The sequence below is a fragment of the Adiantum capillus-veneris genome, chromosome 25, assembly GCF_014529385.1.
Source record: "Adiantum capillus-veneris isolate H3 chromosome 25, ASM1452938v2, whole genome shotgun sequence".
Taxonomy (NCBI): Eukaryota; Viridiplantae; Streptophyta; class Polypodiopsida; order Polypodiales; family Pteridaceae; genus Adiantum; species Adiantum capillus-veneris.
The window spans coordinates 103,112,882-103,130,068 of record NC_140955.1 but is presented as its reverse complement, the minus strand read 5'-3'; the positions used below and the strand labels follow the sequence as shown (position 1 = coordinate 103,130,068).

At 45.7% G+C, this 17,187-nt stretch overlaps 1 protein-coding gene across 1 annotated transcript in view; it reads right to left on the bottom strand.

Moving 5' to 3' along the window:
* The window catches only part of LOC147425410 (GABA transporter 1-like), a 42,861-nt gene extending 25,942 nt beyond the window's left edge, over positions 1 to 16,919 (bottom strand). The window contains exons 1-2 of the mRNA XM_086500546.1: positions 16,760 to 16,919; positions 16,045 to 16,275 (exon numbers count right to left, since the gene is read on the bottom strand). Of these exons, the coding sequence (XP_086356672.1) occupies positions 16,045 to 16,275; positions 16,760 to 16,838 (310 nt within the window). The 5' untranslated portion in view covers positions 16,839 to 16,919. The remainder of the gene's footprint in view (positions 1 to 16,044; positions 16,276 to 16,759) is intronic.
* Between the last annotated feature and the right edge of the window lie 268 nt (positions 16,920 to 17,187).

Genomic DNA, 17,187 nt, shown 5'->3' with positions numbered 1-17,187 from the left:
GGCAGCATTACCTACTCGGAGCGGATTTTACTGTCTTTACAGACCATCACAGTTTGCGCTACTTCTTGTCACAGAAGCAGCTTTCGGAAAAGCAAATGCGGTGGGCGAACATCTTGTCACAGTTCCACTTCCAGATTGTCCATGTGCAAGGACAGAAGAATGTGGTGGCAGATGCTTTGTCTCGGAAACCGTTGGTTTTGGCTGTTTCCGCGATACATCATAGGAGCTTCGAGGATATGGTCGATCGGTATGCCACAGATACAGATTTTGCAGATATTTTCACACGGATACGGGATGGGGAGACCGTAGCTCGATACTTCCTTTGGGAAGGCTACTTGATGAGAAAGACTATGTTGTGCGTTACACAACCGTTGGGGGAAAAGGTTATGACTGAATGCCAATGTCCACCTTTTACGAGTCACCGCGGCATTGCTATCACCATGAAGGGGGTAGAGAGATACTTCTTTGGGCCGAGACTCAAAAAGGATGTGGAAGAGTTTGTGCGCAGTTGCTTGGTATGCCAGAAGGTCAAGTTTGACAGGCATAAGGCACAGGGATTGTTACAGCCTTTACCCATACCCACCCACCCTTGGAAAAGTATTGAAATGGATTTCATTTTTTATCTCCCAAGAAAACAGAATGATCACGATGATTTTCCGATTACATGGCACATCTGAGACGATTGTCTCCGACAGAGACCCCAGATTTATGAGTTTGTTTTGGAAGGCAATTTGAGAGAACATTGGCACACAGTTGCAGTTCTCGTCATCGTTCCACTTGCAGACCGACGGGCAATTTGAGATTGCCAATTCAGTGATTTTAGATTTATTGAAGTCTTGCATCTCGGATCAGAAGACTCAATGGGAAAAGAACCTATCTTTGGTGGAATTTGCCTACAGTAACACGATACACTCTTCGACGGGGAAGACGCCATGTGAGATTGTTGAAAGTGCTGCGAATGTTCCATCCTTCCTGAGCACGAAAGATTAGATATTGGAAGCGGATGAATATTCGCGAGATTTGGATACGGCTTTTGCCAAGGTTCGCGAGACTTTGCAGGAGTCTCAAGAACGACAGAAAAAGACAGCGGATCGCCATCGTCGCGACTTGAAACTGAAGGAGGATGATTGGGTGCTCTTACTTTTGAGAAGGCACGCCTAAGAAAGAAAAAGGGAAAGGAGAGGCTTTTTCCAAAGCTTAGTATGTGATACTACGGACCTTTCCAGATTACTGAAAAGATAAATGATGTCTCCTTCCGATTGAAACTGCCAGATACTTGGAGGATTCATAATGCATTGCATGTAAGTCTCTTGAACCCTGTTAAGGGTGATGTGCCTGATGATGGGGAGCCTGATGAGCAACCCGAAGTGGAAGAAAACGAGGAGATCCTTGTTCCTGAACAGATTTTGGCACATAATGATACGAAGAAAGGTAAAGTCCGAAGGCAGTTCTTGGTTAAGTTCAAGAACTTTCCTGCATTTGATGCGAAGTGGATGGAGGAGGAGGACCTAGCAGATACTCCTCGGATTGTGAAACTTTACCTCGATGTTTTGGTTTAGCATAGTCTACTCCAAACGGAACCCAGAATTCAGCTTGGCCGGAGATGGGGTGCAGTGGGATGCACAAGAGAGGAGTCACTCCACTCCTTTGTCAACAGATGCCTTGATTTTGATACTAAAGTCACTGATGTCTCTTTGAGCTTCAGGGATACTAAGAGCTGACAGTATTCTGCTGGATGATTTTATGAAATGGAATTCCTGATAATGATACTGATTTGTTCTAGACTTCTTGTGAGTGCAGGAACTGATAGCCGAAATGACGGCAGCATTTTGGTCTGATTGATCTCGAATAGACATGGTTGCAATAGGGGTTAGTCAATCGGACATCGATGAGGTCCCGATTGGACCTAGATGTGATTGCTAGCTACATTGCCGATAAATCATGGTCTAAGATCCGAATGAATGTTGAATGTCATGTGATGTCCTGTGATGTCTTGTGATGTCGTGTGATGTGACTGTCGATTTTGTACATGTGCTAGATGTGTGTTCCTAGTACGTAGGTACTAACAGTCAGTGTCTGCTAAGACGGTTTATGGCTTTTGTCGGTTTTGCAGGCGTAATCGCGGTCGATTACAATGCTTTCAAGAGGGGGGTATGTCACAAAGTGATGACGTGGCGGACAACAGAAACCCTGATTTCTGCCAGAAACCCTAAAATTCCTGCAAACCCTAATTTCTGCCAAAAACCCTAATTTTCGAAAATCGCGGAGGCTTTTTTTTTTTTTAATATATTTTGAAAAATGATGAGCGACGCAAATTTTGCTTTTTTTTAAAAAAAAAGAGAAAAAGACTCTCTAAGAGAGAGAAAACTGATGCTTTTTATTTTAAAAGCTTTTGGGGCTCTACTTTTGGGCATCCCTTGTAATCTTTAAATTAGTGGTGACGGCCTCACTTCTCAGAGCATCTGGACACAGAGTCTGAGAGTGAAACCCTAACCGCTCTCTTGTACTTTGATGATTGATTAATACAAAAGAAATACCGAAAGGGGCGCCAGTCTTTGGGGCCAATATCTCTAGGCACGGAACTCCGCCGGGCCAGTGCAAATCTATTGTGATCTGTGAATTGTTTTGAAGTGGTTATTTCGTGCTATCGCGATTGATTTTTGACTTGGAGTGTCCAAGTTTGTTACAGCTAGGGCTGACCTTGAGGTGGGAATCCTACCCAAGCATGAGGTGCGTGTCGGCTTGCTAACTGAAGTACTTAAAGTGTTTGTGGGAACCTTGCCCAAAGCTTGAGGTGATTTTTATGCTTAAGTGACTAAGGTTCTTGAAGTGTTCAATTCAAAGATAAACTCTCAAGAGGCATAAACGGTTTCCATGCTTGATTGACTAAGTGCTTGAAGTGTTTTTTGTTTTGTTTTGTTTTCGGAGTCGGGTAGGGCACGCCCGGCCGCTCCCCTCATACACCAAAAAGGTATACAAGAAGAACGACTAGGACTATGCACTCAGAAACCGAAGGCAGATGCTTTTGTCACTAGTTTCCTCTGGACTACGAGAGGCCATAATTATCTACACTCTTAGGGCCATGACTAATCCCTTGAGAGACCCATTTCGCCAACTTGATTTGGGCGTGACAGCGACCAAGTACCTCTGTTCAGAGGCCTAGGTATTTCGGGACTTGCTTCGGTCTTCCCTTTGGAGTCGCCTCCTCCAGGTAACTTATCACTCACCTCACTAAACTGCCTTTGAAACCCGACGGTTTTCCCCTAGGAAATGCCATACCCGCTTGGAAGGACGTCGGCTCACAGGTGGCGTCCGCTGAGGTTGGTGGTGTCTCCCTTTTGCACCTCCCAGTCCCTTTTAGGTGAAATTGACCCCCCCGGGGGAAAATGGCACTTTGGGCGCTCTTGTAGCTCATCTGGCTTCGCTTCGGGAGAATTACGTCATTTCCCCCGAAAGGGATCGGATTCAAAATAAACACCGAGAATCTATTCAGAGGCTTGCTACACGCCGAGCCGTTGCCATTTTGGAGTTGGTTCACACCGACCTTGGTGGAACTTTGCAGACCCCGTCCCTCGGCAAGGCTCTCTATTTCATGTTGTTGGTGGATGATTTCAACTGCTTTACTTGGATATACTTTCTACAGCACAAGTACGAGGCATTTGGCCTCTTCAAGAATTTGCGTTCTCTTGTGGAGAAGAAAAGCAATAAAGTGTTGAAGACTATTCGATCAAACAAAGGCGGGGAGTTTACCTCCAATGCTTTCATTCAATTTTGTGCCGACAATGGCATCAAGCGAGAGCTTGGGAATACCGGATCACCTTCAGAGAATGGTGTTGTGGAACTGAAGAATAGGACATTGGTAGAAATGGCACGGACCATGCTTGAGCATCGAGATTTTCAAAAGTCTTTATGGGCCGAGGCAATTGTGACAGCAGTTCATACCATAAAGAGATCTCCAACCTCTTCCATTCCTAAGAAGACCCCATTTGAAGCCTATTTTGGTAATAAGCCCGACATCTCCCACTTTCGGGATTTTGAAAGCGATGCATATTACTATGTGCCAAAGGAGCAAAGAGGAAGTTTAACCCCAAGTCCAGGAGAATGATTTTTATCGGCTACAACTCTCCTTCCAAGGGATATCGACTTTATGATCCAGAGAAGAAGGATGTTGTACTTAGCTGTGATGTTGTCTTCCAACGAGTTTTTACCTTCAGAGGGGGCTTCGCTCCCAAATCTTCCACAACAACCCTTGATTTGCCGATACTTGGAGACCCAGATTTTGATTTGCCTCTTGATGAGCTCTCTTCTCTTACCCCTGTTCCTTCGAAGGAGAATGTACCCATTCCTGGTTCTCATCATAGTGCAGAGTTAGAGCCAAATATACCAGTAGCTCCTCCCTCGGGGAGCAAGACAGACAAGTTGCCGAAGTGGCTATTGGAGACTTTGCGAGATTCAGCAACTTCAGATTTTTCACCCGATTGGCATGAAGCCGGTACTACACGACGATCTCAATGACTTTGTGTTGCCGAGGTAGATGGGACTGTATTACACGTAAACTATGCTTTGATGTCTACAGTGATCAAGGATAGAGATCCTCTTACAATTGAGGAGGCACTTTCACAACCGAAGTGGAAGTTGGCCATGCAGAAAGAACTCGATTCCATAAAAAAGAACAACACTTGGGCGTTGGTTCCACGGCGCCTGCCAAGTGGAAAGTGATTGGTGTCACATGGGTCTACATGACCAAGTACAAATCTGATGGTTCTTTGGACAAGCACAAGGCAAGACTAGTTGTCAAGGGCTTCTCTCAAAAAGCTGGTGTGGTGTAAGGTGCAACGGAAGTGAATGTTGATGATCATGTTGTGTGCAACCAGAGGATATGCATCTAATCTAAGTGTTTGGGCATGCACGGTCTGCGAACAGACTCACAAAGGTGCAGAACACTTCCTAATCTAACTGAACTGAGCCCATGTCATGAAGTACCTTGTCCACGTACACATAGGGTTAGATGTGCACGTGACATCCCCTCCTTTTCAAAGTGAGGTACTGGTACCCAACTGTATGGCGTCGAGGGAGATTGCCAACAACGTCTAGAATCCTGGAAAGGACTCTTCGCCGGTCCACCCTGATGCGTGGCTCGTGCGATACTTGAACTTCATAAAGGTCTGCAATCCCTTCTTCTTTGGGCCGCGCCGAAAGCAACACAATCATCTGAGTCTCCTTCAATGCTTCCACTTCTTCTATGGACGTATGTCCACCTTCAAGAATCTCCGAGGAGGAAAATTCCTAAAATCACTTCCAACACAAAACCATGAACATACCCATTCCATGTAAAGTGACTGGAAAAATTCTATTCCTTGGAAAAAACTGTGCATGCAATGCAGATGAACAAAGTGACGGAGTGCCAAACCGTTCATCAGACACACGTAAACAATGGGGTCGAATCTCAACTTTCTGATCTGAATAAATCAACTGTGGCAAATCACAATGGAAATGCCTATGCTTAATGCTCAGTTCTTCTCTTTCGGAAACTGTGTCATGACAAGGAAGAGACATGGAATGTAAATTCCTTGAATGAAAACATTTCATCTTTTCATGAATCATCCGCATACATCCGTCCTCATTCATGAGTGAATCGTGCTCATCGTGCAATATGTCATGCCTATGAAAAGGGATCACATAAGCACAGGAAAGCATCACAAATGAAATATTCGAACAATGCGTGCTGACTAAAATACAGGAAAGCATCACAAATGAAATATTCGAACAATGCGTGCTGACTAATCATTCGAACACATAATACTTCCTATGGGGGTTCTTTGGACCTCGACTCGAGAGCCAAGATCGGTTCGTCGTGATGAATCGAATCTGCCTATGGGGGTGTTGTGGACCTCGACTCGAAAGCCAACATCGGTTCTTCGTGATTGACCGAATCTGCAACGAGGTTAGATTCACTAGAAAAAGCATCTACTAAACCATCATCCTGGTGAACAATCACATTATCTTCCTACAAATCATCATGCTTGTGAGAAATCACATCTTGATCATGCTAATCATCATGCTCATCATCATGCTTGTCATTATCATTCAAATCATCATGCTTATCATTGTCGTTCAAATCATCATGCTTATCATAATCATGCAAATCATGTGTGTCATGCTTTGGAGAAGAAGAGACTGAAAGAGTCTCCTTTTCCTGATTCTCTTCAAACTACGCTTGCACAATAGCAAAAAGTCGTCACATCTCTTTCATGTGTTGGTCGCCCCCCTCTTGTCTTGCGATCAAATGCGTCTTGTCTTTCTTTGTTCTCGCGATCAAATTCAGCTTGTCTTTCTTTGGCTTCCAAGCGTGCTTGCTCGCTCTCACACTCTATGCTTGCCGTTCTTTCTTGGTACTTACGATCAATTTGTGTGTAAGGTGCAGCGGAATGAATGTTGTTCTTTCTCAAGATGAGTGTTCCATAATTTGCTCAAGGTTCCTTTTAGTTCTTATGGAAGGGAGAGCCTTCCGTTCTTAATGCAGAGTGCTATCATCACGAACAAAGTGAGTGGACACTGTGCGTGCAAGTGTATGAGACTGAGAGATAGAGAGAAGAGAGATACGACACCAGAGACGACGTAAAACCCTCCTCCGAAGGCCCCACTCTCGTTGGCGAGAGTGGTCTACGATTAATTGCACAAACGAGTACAATGATGATGCATGAAACTGATGCAGATCTAGACTATGTCGACGATGACAACTGGGATGGCGAGGCCGACAATAGGGCTGAAAACTGAATGGTTCTAACTGCTGTCCAAAAACGCTCAAATGCTGAAATCTGCTGCGAATGAAGTGCTGATTTTTGGGGCTGTTTTTGTGCTGCTGAAAAACGCTGAATTGGCCTGATAAAAACGCTGATGAACTGCTGTGTTCTAGGGCTGAAAACACTGCTGTCCTGCTGCGGTTCAATGCTGAAAACGCAGGTTTATGTGCTGCTGGTCAAGGCTTAAAAAGCTATGATCACGAACGAAGTGAGTGGACACTGTGCGTGCAAGTGTATGAGACTGAGAGATAGAGAGAAGAGAGATACGACACCAGAGACGTTGTAAAACCCTCCTCCGAAGGCCCCACTCTCGTTGGCGAGAGTGGTCTACGATTGATTGCACAAACGGGTACAATGATGATGCAGATCTAGACTATGTCGACGATGACAACCGGGATGGCGAGGCCAACAATAGGGCTGAAAACTGAATGGTTCTAACTGCTGTCCAAAAACGCTCAATGCTGAAATCTGCTGCGAATGAAGTGCTGATTTTTGGGGCTGTTTTTGTGCTGCTGAAAAACGCTGAATTGGCCTGATAAAAACGCTGATGAACTGCTGTGTTTTAGGGCTGAAAACGCTGCTGTCCTGCTGCGGTTCAATGCTGAAAACGCAGGTTTATGTGCTGCTGGTCAAGGCTGAAAAACGCTGATAAGACAGCCCTGCTGGCGATGGTGAAAACGCTAGATGCAAGGGGGAAGTGCTGTGCGGTATCTGCTGAAAACGCCAAGGCCAAGGGGTGGCTAGCAATGATGCAAAACGCTAGGGATGAGGGAGGGAAAATGCCAAGGCAATTGGGTGATGGAAAACGCCAAAGGATCTTGGAGAGTCTTGCTGAGAGAGGGGGAACCTATCGCCAATGGCCTGCTGTTCTCCTTGCTCATCTGCTGTTTAGGGCTAACCTTGGTTTGCTTATATATTTTCTTACCCAATTTGCCCTACCTACTTTCCAACAAAAGTCACTTAAATTAATAAGAGAAAAATGTCAAAAATAGGTAAAATAGGCTAAATGCACTGGAAAAATCCCCTAACTGATTCTAATGGATTCTGATGGGAATGCTTATGATCATGCTATGTGCAACCAGAGGATATGCATCTACACTAAGTGACTGGGCATGCACGGTCTACGAATAGACTCACAAAAGTGCCAGATCACTTCTAGTCTAGACTGATTGGACTAACGGAACCCTATTATGTTGTAGCTTGTCCACAGACACATAGGGTTGGATGTGTCACGTGACATTGTGCCATTCTTTCTATTGTTCTTGCTTCGCGTTCTAACTTCCTTGCTTTGCGTTCTAACTGCCTGTCCATCATCATCATGTAGAAAGCCTCCATAGGAGTTAGTGCAATCCTTGGCTTAGATGGGGAAGGGGGAGGGTCGGAATAACATTCTGGTGGGGAAAACTCTTCGTCGCCACTCCCATGCTCACCATCTTCATGCGAAGTATTCATTCCGCTTCGGGTGATGACCATCCATCAAGTCTTTGCTTCTTAAGTTCACGAGGAACTTGGGTTCTTGTGGGTCTTGGGTTCTTGGGGGTCTTGAGGTTCTTGGGGGTCTGGAGGTTCTTGGGTTCTTGAGGTTCTTCTTTAGCTTGCAAAATGTGTTAGAAAAGGATCTTCTCTTCACCCGAGTTATGCTCTTTTCCGCGGGCGCACCCCTTAGCGGCCTTGCGCTCACACCAATGTTGCTTTTTTCCACCTCACGTCGATTGGCCGGCTGCTAAGTGCACAGTCCGCTCTCAATGAGTAAAAAGAGGCACAAGGGGAGGCTGGATAAGCCCTTCTGTCAGGTGCAACGGAAGAGAATAAGGATTTTGCTCGCATCTAGTACTCCGCAAACAAACACAAGGGACACTTTACTTCACTTGAAAGAACTGAACTGAACTGAACCAAAGAGAGATGACACGAGAGAGAAAAGAGACGACACAAGGATGTCGAGTCCCACCCCTCAAGGGCCCCTTTGCTCTGTTGTCAAAGCAAGTACTTTCTTTATTCTTGCACAAATGCTACTACAATGACTGGATGTTGAGATGCTGATGCTAAGGGGTACTGCGGGTTCTATGTAGAAGACGGGGAGGTCGACGACGAGGTCTATGTCGAAGATAATGAAGTCGACGACGAGGTACTAAGGGTCTTTGTCGATGACGATGAAGTCGACAACGGTGCTGTGTCGAAACGGTGCTGTGTCGAAGACGGTGATGTCGACGACGGGGTGTATGTCGAAGACGATGATGTCGACGACGGGTACATCTATGTCGACGACGATGATGTCGAAGACGACGACGACGATGGTGAATGTGACGATGACAACGATGGTGTCGTCGTCAAGTCCGGGACTGCGATGACGATGACGACGATGGTGTCGACGATGACGGCGTCAAGGTTGAAAACTGAAAACGCCAGGCTGATCTGCGTCTTCTTCTTCTTGAGAAAACGCTAGGGCTCCTGCTGAGGTGCTGCCTGACTGCTGGGGACCTGCCTCCTTATGTCCCTGCTTCTTCTGCTTCTACTGAGTGCCCAATGGGTTTCTTTTATAGATCTTTAGCAATTTGCCCTACCTACTTTTCCAACAAACTTACAAAAAGAATTCCAAAAGTCACTTTTAATAAAATGACTTATAAGAGGTGGTTCGCGCGGTAAAACGCCTGCATGATGAAATGATTGTTCTTGTGCAAGAGAGGGTATGCAAGTGTGACTGGCCTGGACATGCACGTCCTACTAGAGGCTCACAAAGGTGCCAGCCTCAGTCCTAAGCTAAGACTCATGCTAGACTATGGCAGAAGCGTATCCACATGGCGCAAGTGAAGTGCGCACGTGACATCCCCCCTTGTTAAAAGTGAGGCACAGCTGTCGAACTTCTTTCTGTACTTTTGATGCTAACTGATGAATGCTTCTGATGCCGTGGATGCACAAACCAATGCAAATTCCTCCGAAACCAGCGTCTGATGGTACTGCGGGTGCTCTGGGTACTGTTGGCGATGCAAACACCGTGTAAGGGTCACTGTCCAGCCTTACTACGATTACCGAATATCAGCCTGGGCTCTATACCAAATAGTGCTGACTCTGCTTGCTGTAGCAAGAGTTGTTCCCCGAACACTGACGGTGGTGAAAACATTACCGGTGCTGATGGACTGAAGTGTGGTTCCGGAGTCCTTTCCAAAGGTTCAATGACGAGGGAAATGCACGCACGCTACATGCGAATGCAAATGCTGAAGAGGTTAGGGATTGTCTCCAACTCCTTCCATATCTGCATACAAAGCTAGGAGATCTTGGTACTCAAGATCTGGGTTCTCGTGTATCCGATGTCGATCTTCTTTCAAAGACATGGCAATGAAGATGGAATCTCGTAAATCCATGGTCGGGACTCAAAGATTCTTCAGGGAAAAAAATTTGGGAGAGGTTCCTTGGGTTCTTGGGCTCGATGGTTCTTCTTGGGTCCCTTGGGGTTCTTGGTTCTTGAGGTTCTTCTTTAGGTTCTTGATGGTTCTTCCCTTGAGTTCGCAAAGCCAAAGCACGCACAAAGCTCTAATACCAATGTCAGGTGCAACGGAAGAGAATAAGGATTTTGCTCGGATCTAGTACTCCGCAAACAAACACAAGGGACACTTTACTTCACTTGAAAGAACTGAACAAAAGAGAGATGACACGAGAGAGAAAAGAGACGACACCACTCAAGGGCCCCTTTGCTCTGTTGCCAGAGCAAGTACTTTCTTTATTCTTGCACAAATGCTACTACAATGATTGGATGCTGATGCTAAGGGGTACTGATGATGTGGTACTGGGTACTGAGGTACTGAAGGGATACTAAGGTTCTATGTCGTAGACGATGATGCCAACGATGGGTACTGCGGGTTCTATGTCGAAGACGGGGAGGTCGACGACGAGGTCTATGTCGAAGATGATGAAGTCGACGACGAGGTAGTAAGGGTCTTTGTCGATGATGATGAAGTCGACGACGGTGCTGTGTCGAAGACGGGGTGTATGTCGAAGACGATGATATCGACGACGGGTACATCTATGTCGACGACGATGGTGTCGAAGACGACGACGACGATGGTGACTGTGACGATGATGACAATGGTGTCGTCGTCAAGTCCGGGACTGCGATGACAATCTGTGCTCAAGGTTTCTTTTACTTGCGAAAGGGAGAGCCTTCCGTTCCTTTAGTGAGAGAGTGCAATGGACACAAACAAAGTGGTGAACACTGTGAATGAAGGTGCTGAGACTGAGAGATAGAGAGAGAAGAATACGACACCAGAATGTTGTCAAACCCTCCTCCAAAGGCCCCACTCTCTATGGCGAGAGCGGTCTACTTATGATTGCACAAATCTCTACAATGCTTGGACTTGCCGACGATTTCGACGACGATGAGGACGACGACGAGACGGGCTGAAATTTGCAAATGCTACTGGCTGAAATCTGCAAATCTTGTATCTGCTGAATTCTGACTCTATGTCGATGACGACGATGCAACGACGACACGCTGAAAATGCAGATGTTGAAATCTGCGTTTTCCGGGCTGAATCTGCAAACTACGCTGGATCTGACCGTGCGGCGAGGATCTGCTACGGGAAGGTGAGATCTGCGAGGTTCGGGACTTCTATTGCGGTGTCTGACTGCAAAAAACTGAAAACGCTGAGGCTATCTGTGGTCTTGTCGCAATGGAACTGCAAAACGCTAGTCTACTTGTTGATCTTGTCGCGATGGAACTGCAAAACGCTAAGGGCTGAACTGCAATCCAAAAACGCTAGGGGCTGAATGTCTTCCTGCGGTGGAAATCTGCTAACGCCGGGCTGATCTGCTATGTGGCTGTGGAATCTGCTATCTTCTGTTGTCGCCGGGGCTGATCTGCTGTACAAAACGCTAGGGCTGATCTGTCTTGCAAAAACGCTAGCTTCTCAGATGGGCTAAAAACGCTAGGTCTGTTGCGGGGGTTGGTCTTGCTGAGAAGTTGCCTGTTGAGCAAGTGCTCCTGCTGCCTCTTCTACCCAAAAGTGCTAGCGCTAGGTTTCTATATATACTTGCTTAGCAAAATTGCCCAACCTAGTTCCCAATAAAAGTCACTTAAAAATAATAAGTGAAAAATGTCAAAAATAGGGAAAATAGGTCTATGCACTATAAAAATGCTCTTGATGGGTTCTAATGGAAATCTGATGATCATGATGCGTACAACCAGAGGATATGCATCTACTCTTAAGTGCTTGGGCATGCACGGTCTGCGAACATACCCACAAAAGTGTAAGATCACTTCCTAAGCTAGACTGATTGAACTGAACTGAACCCATGTCATGAAGTAGCTTGTCCACGGACACATAGGGTTGGATGTGTCACGTGACAGACCGAGTGAAAACCTATCTCAACCCCTATGGATTCCAATCAGAAGTTGTCACAGTATGATTCCCCATATGTGGCAGATGCTACAAAGTATCGAAAATTCGTTGGTTCTCTTATTTGAGTTTTCAACACCCGGTTTGATGTCAGCTTCTCGGTGGGACTTCTCACTTCTTTCATGCAGAAACCCGCCAAGTCACATTTGGAGCAGTCTCTTTGAACTCTGCGGTATTTAGAGGCGACCAAGTGATTAGGTATACACTATGCAGCTGGAGGTACAGACTCCCAAATCATTCTATCCAGATGGATGACGGTCGACTACAGGTTATACCTTTTCTTTTGGCTCAGGAGTAGTTTCATGGAGCAGCAGATACAACCTACAATTGCCTTATCTTTCACGGAGGCAGAGTACCGAGTTGTTTGCAGTGCTACATCTGAGTCAGTGTGGATACGGAGGTTACTTTCGAAGATGGGATTTCCCAGCAGACCATTGTGTACTCTTAAAACCAGAGTTGTAGAGCTAATGCGAGGAACGGGTGTTCCATGCCCGGACCAGGCATATAGAGATACAGTACCATTTTGTTTGTGAGAAGACCAAGGATGTCTCTATCCAACTAGAGTACATCCCGACTTCGGATAACCCTGCTCACATCTTCACCAAACCTCTTTCACAGGCGACATTATCCTCTCATGCCAGCTCCCTTGGACTAGTTTCCTGTCTAGGAGCTAAGAGGAGGTGTTAAGAGTTCAGTTTCCTGTCCGATGCTAGCTCCAATGTCACGAGACGGGCACCACGTGCCAATGGAAAAGAACAAACTGAACAACTTTAAGCACTTCAAATAACGACTGAACTAAAAGAGATGCATGAGGAGTTTCACCCAGAGAGCACTGGCCCCAAACCTTGGCGCCCCTTTCGGTATTTCTTTATATTGCTTGAACTCAGTACATCGTCGGTACTCCATCCTTTGCATCTCACACGGAGCATGCCAGAGAATGAGCCCTTGGCTCATATTTAAAGGCCCTTGGCCTATGAAAAGCAATTTAAATGAAAAGCTATAAACTCAAAAGCATTTGGTCCAAAAGCAGGTGGCCAAAAGCTGTCAGTGCGTTTTGCGAAAATCCGTATAGCTGCCACGTGGCACTGTTAGCGCAAATTGCGCGACTATCCGTACAGTCTGCCACGTCAGCATGTCAACGCGTTTTGCGGGAGTTCCGTAGAGCAGCCACGTCATCATCTTCTACGCTTTATGTGTGTTAGCTCTGCTTTGATTTTAGTGCCTCTAGGTCCCCTAGCCCCCATTGGATGGGGTCCCATAAGTTGGTGGAACTTCTTCTCCTTCTGCTGCTTCATCTTAGGGTTAGACCCCTCGGCCGAGATCTGCAAGTTGGCTCCATTCTTCAGTGGCTTGACACGTCAGCAATTTGTGACACCAATATCTCCCTGGAGCAAATTAGGGACTGAGGGCTGTTTTGTGGCTGTGCCGAGCCGTATCTTGAGATAGACGTACCGGTGTTCTCGACAATGCACTCCACGGTGTTGCTCAGGCTGGTATGAGGCGGGACCCCCGTTCCTAGGGTTTCCTGCAGTCAAAGTCTCGAGTATTCTGCAATCCTGCTACTAAATATGTGTCAGGTCACTTTCAGTGAGTTTACATATTTATTAGCATTTATTAGTCATTTATCAAGGTCGTGGGGTTTTGCAGTAGGTAATATATCCAATCCCTCCCCTTGTACTTTTGGCATGTTGTGCAATGCAGAGATTCAGCGTTTTGGGCTACAATCTCTCTCTAGCATTTCGATGTGTATGGGAACACTCTCTCTAGGGTTTCCTCTCTCCACCATCAATCTCTCTCTCCCTAGCATTTCACTTGCGATCACTCTCTCTTGCTAGTCTCCCTCTTCTAGCCGTGTACACCCTTTACGCTGTGGCATTGCTTGCGGTGAGTTCCCGTGCACGTTCGGTGGGCAGGACACGCTAGGAGCTTGACGACAAGGAGATCCATCGCGATAGACCCGAGATCTATTGGCTGCCCGATACGGAGAGGAGGTTTTCTTGCACTTGCAGACAAGTTCGTCACGCAATTCACCCTTTTCTGTTGCACCTATGACAAATGGTTGGCTGCAAAAATGCAGCAGATTTGACGCGCTGAGCAGGGCTGAAAATGCAGTTGACGATGGAGTAGATAATGGGCAACGATGGGAGCAGTCGATGCGGCAAGGGAATGGCCGGGAAGAGGATCGATGGGCTACCGAAATGTTCGGGCTGCAGCAAAGAATTCGCGTTAGCAGATGGAAGCCTTTTCCGGCAAGGAACAGGGCCAAAACACCAAACTGCTGGCAGATCTGGGGTGATTTGCACTCGCAAATCCCAAAACGCTGGGCTGCGAGAGATGGTTGTGAGGTGGAGCAAAAACACCAGGGGAAGTGGAAGCTGCAGAAAACACTAGCTGATCTGCAGCTTGCGCCGGAAAACTTGATGAGAAAACGCTGGCCTTTGTGCTTCTTTTATACAAACTTTTTGGGTGACAAGTAGGAAAAATCTGTGTGGGCGCACATGTGAGTCTCAAGTGGTAGAATGGCCATATCTCACTAATCCATGAACCATTTGGTGAAAGAGCTGGACCGACATGTTCCTCTAGCCTAGACCTACATGCACATCATGTCAAATGCCCATCGCAATGTAGTCACATCTGTACAAGCCATTTAGGCAAGAGGGTTCCAAAATTGGAAAACCTAATCTAATGGACTCGTTCACACATGCAAATCCTGCAAGCTGACTCACAAAATTGCCGGTACTAATCCTCTAGGATTCTAGACACTCCTATCTAGAGATCTGTACAGAATTGACTCTAGAAGTCGATGGAGCATATCCATATGGCACACAGAGCCATGTGCACGTGACATGTAGAGAAGCATTGGAAGAATTTTTTGTATGGTAGAGATTTTATTGTTCATATTGATCATCAAGCCCTCAAGCGGCTCCAATCTATGCCTAGTGCACATTGGAGTGACCGTCAAGCTAGATGGTCCCAGTTTTTTAAGCAAATTGGTGGTTTGATTGAATATGTTCCAAATCTACTGCTTATGATGCCAGAAAGCTATGGCTAAGTCTCTTCATGCTTTTTCAATTCAATAGCATCGTCAATGGAACACCAAATAAGGGGGGGAAAGCCCAAAATCATCCTCACAACACCTCTACCCGCTGCCTTCATCACATATATGTGCTTTTTATTGCCTCATTTCACATTGCCAAAACCCTTAACAATGGGGGCCCATCCTATTAATGCCTTAATGGCCAAAGCAATGGACTCTAGAAAGACCTTTATCTCAACATAAAGCCAATCCTCAAGCAAAAACTTTGCAAACTAGAACTTAGCTATATTTACACTCTTTTCTTGTAAAATCCAAGCGGAATTTTTCATATATTTACACTATTTTACTGTAAAATCCAAGTAGAATTTTTCCTTTTTAATCTCCTCTCAACTAGCTGTCTTGAATTACTAACCAGCTCAAGGCTAAGCTGACACACACTTCCCCAACACTGGCCTATTTTCTCCTTGTAGACAGGAAGTAACACGACAATGCTTTGGAAAAATGTGCCTAGAGTGACATTACAAAGTGGCTTGTAGTAGGAAAAACTTTCCATAAAGGTTACAAAATCACTCCTTGAGTAGTTGAAGCAACCGTGGTAGGTCATTAAATGTCTCCTGGAAGAAACAATGAGATAGCTATATTTTTATTTGTGGCATTCTAGACTATGTAGTGTTGACTCCACAATTAATTGAAGCCTGAAGTCAATTTGTTTGAAAAAACAAGAAATGCTGGTAAAATAGAAAGCTGAGATTCAAAGCTAATTAATTCCAACCAAAAAATTTATGCAATGAAGTTACTACTGCAAAGCACATACCCATCACATGAGATGCAACGTCCCAAAATCGGAAACATTGTAATCCTTGAGAATTAAGTTCCTCCGTAGTAATAGATAGCAGGAAACACTCATAAAATGTGACTGCAGCTGCCAGGAGTAGGGTGAAAATACCAGGGCCCCAGCCCAAGTGTGACATGGCAAAAGGCAATGCCAATAGTGGTGGACCAGCGGTAGCAGCGGTAAGATGATAGCCAGCATGAAGCCAAGTTCCTGACAATGAAAACTCTCCATAGGATCAAATCACCTTCACAATGCACATGTCTGATACAAATATAGCTCAATTTTGATCATTCGACTTAGCTCAAGCATTCTACCCATGAATGCGTCTCATTCAACCCACATGTTCACAGTTCTTTGCAAACTCAATTCAAGCTCTAATTTGGTAGTTCATGTCAATCAAAAAACGCAAAGTTCAGCTTAAGCATTTTCCTCATTGGTACATGTCATCTGACACTAGCTCAAGTCCGTCCTCCTGCTGGTCCATTTCTGCAGTTTCACCAAGAACAGGCGAGAGGAGCAAAGGCACAGGCTCTCTCTCTGTCTGCCCAGACCCTTAACTAGCTCCGGAAATACCTTTGGACTCGAGCACAAATGCCTTTCTTCCTCTCTTCTTCTTCTTCTTCTTCTTCTTCTTCTCTCTCTCTCTCTCTCTCTCTCTCTCTCTCCCCAGACCCTTGACTAGCTCCGGAGATACCTTTGGACTCAAGCACAAATGCTTTTCCGGCATCAGCTTGGGTTGGTTCCAACTCTAGAGGTGGCTGGGTAGGCGCCATTGTCCGGTAAATAAGCTACATGCGAGACGGCTAGTTTCGGCAACTAGCTCTCGCTGAGCTGTGTTCTCTCTTTCTAGGGAATAACGTTTTTCGATCCGAAAAAAGGATGATTGATCTCTGAAATTTGTGATTGGCTCCAAGTGAGGGTATAAATTGTAATAAGTGACGAGACAAGGGTGTTACTGCAGTCTGCAATCACATTTCCAAGGAATAATCACCCTATATCCCAAGGAGGAAGGAGTGTTTGGATAGGGGGAATAAGGTGAATGTGGATAGGGTGTGTTTTAAAGATTTCCAAACTCCCAAGAGGTATGATGTGATTGACTAGGTACGAGGAAAGTCGCTTGTA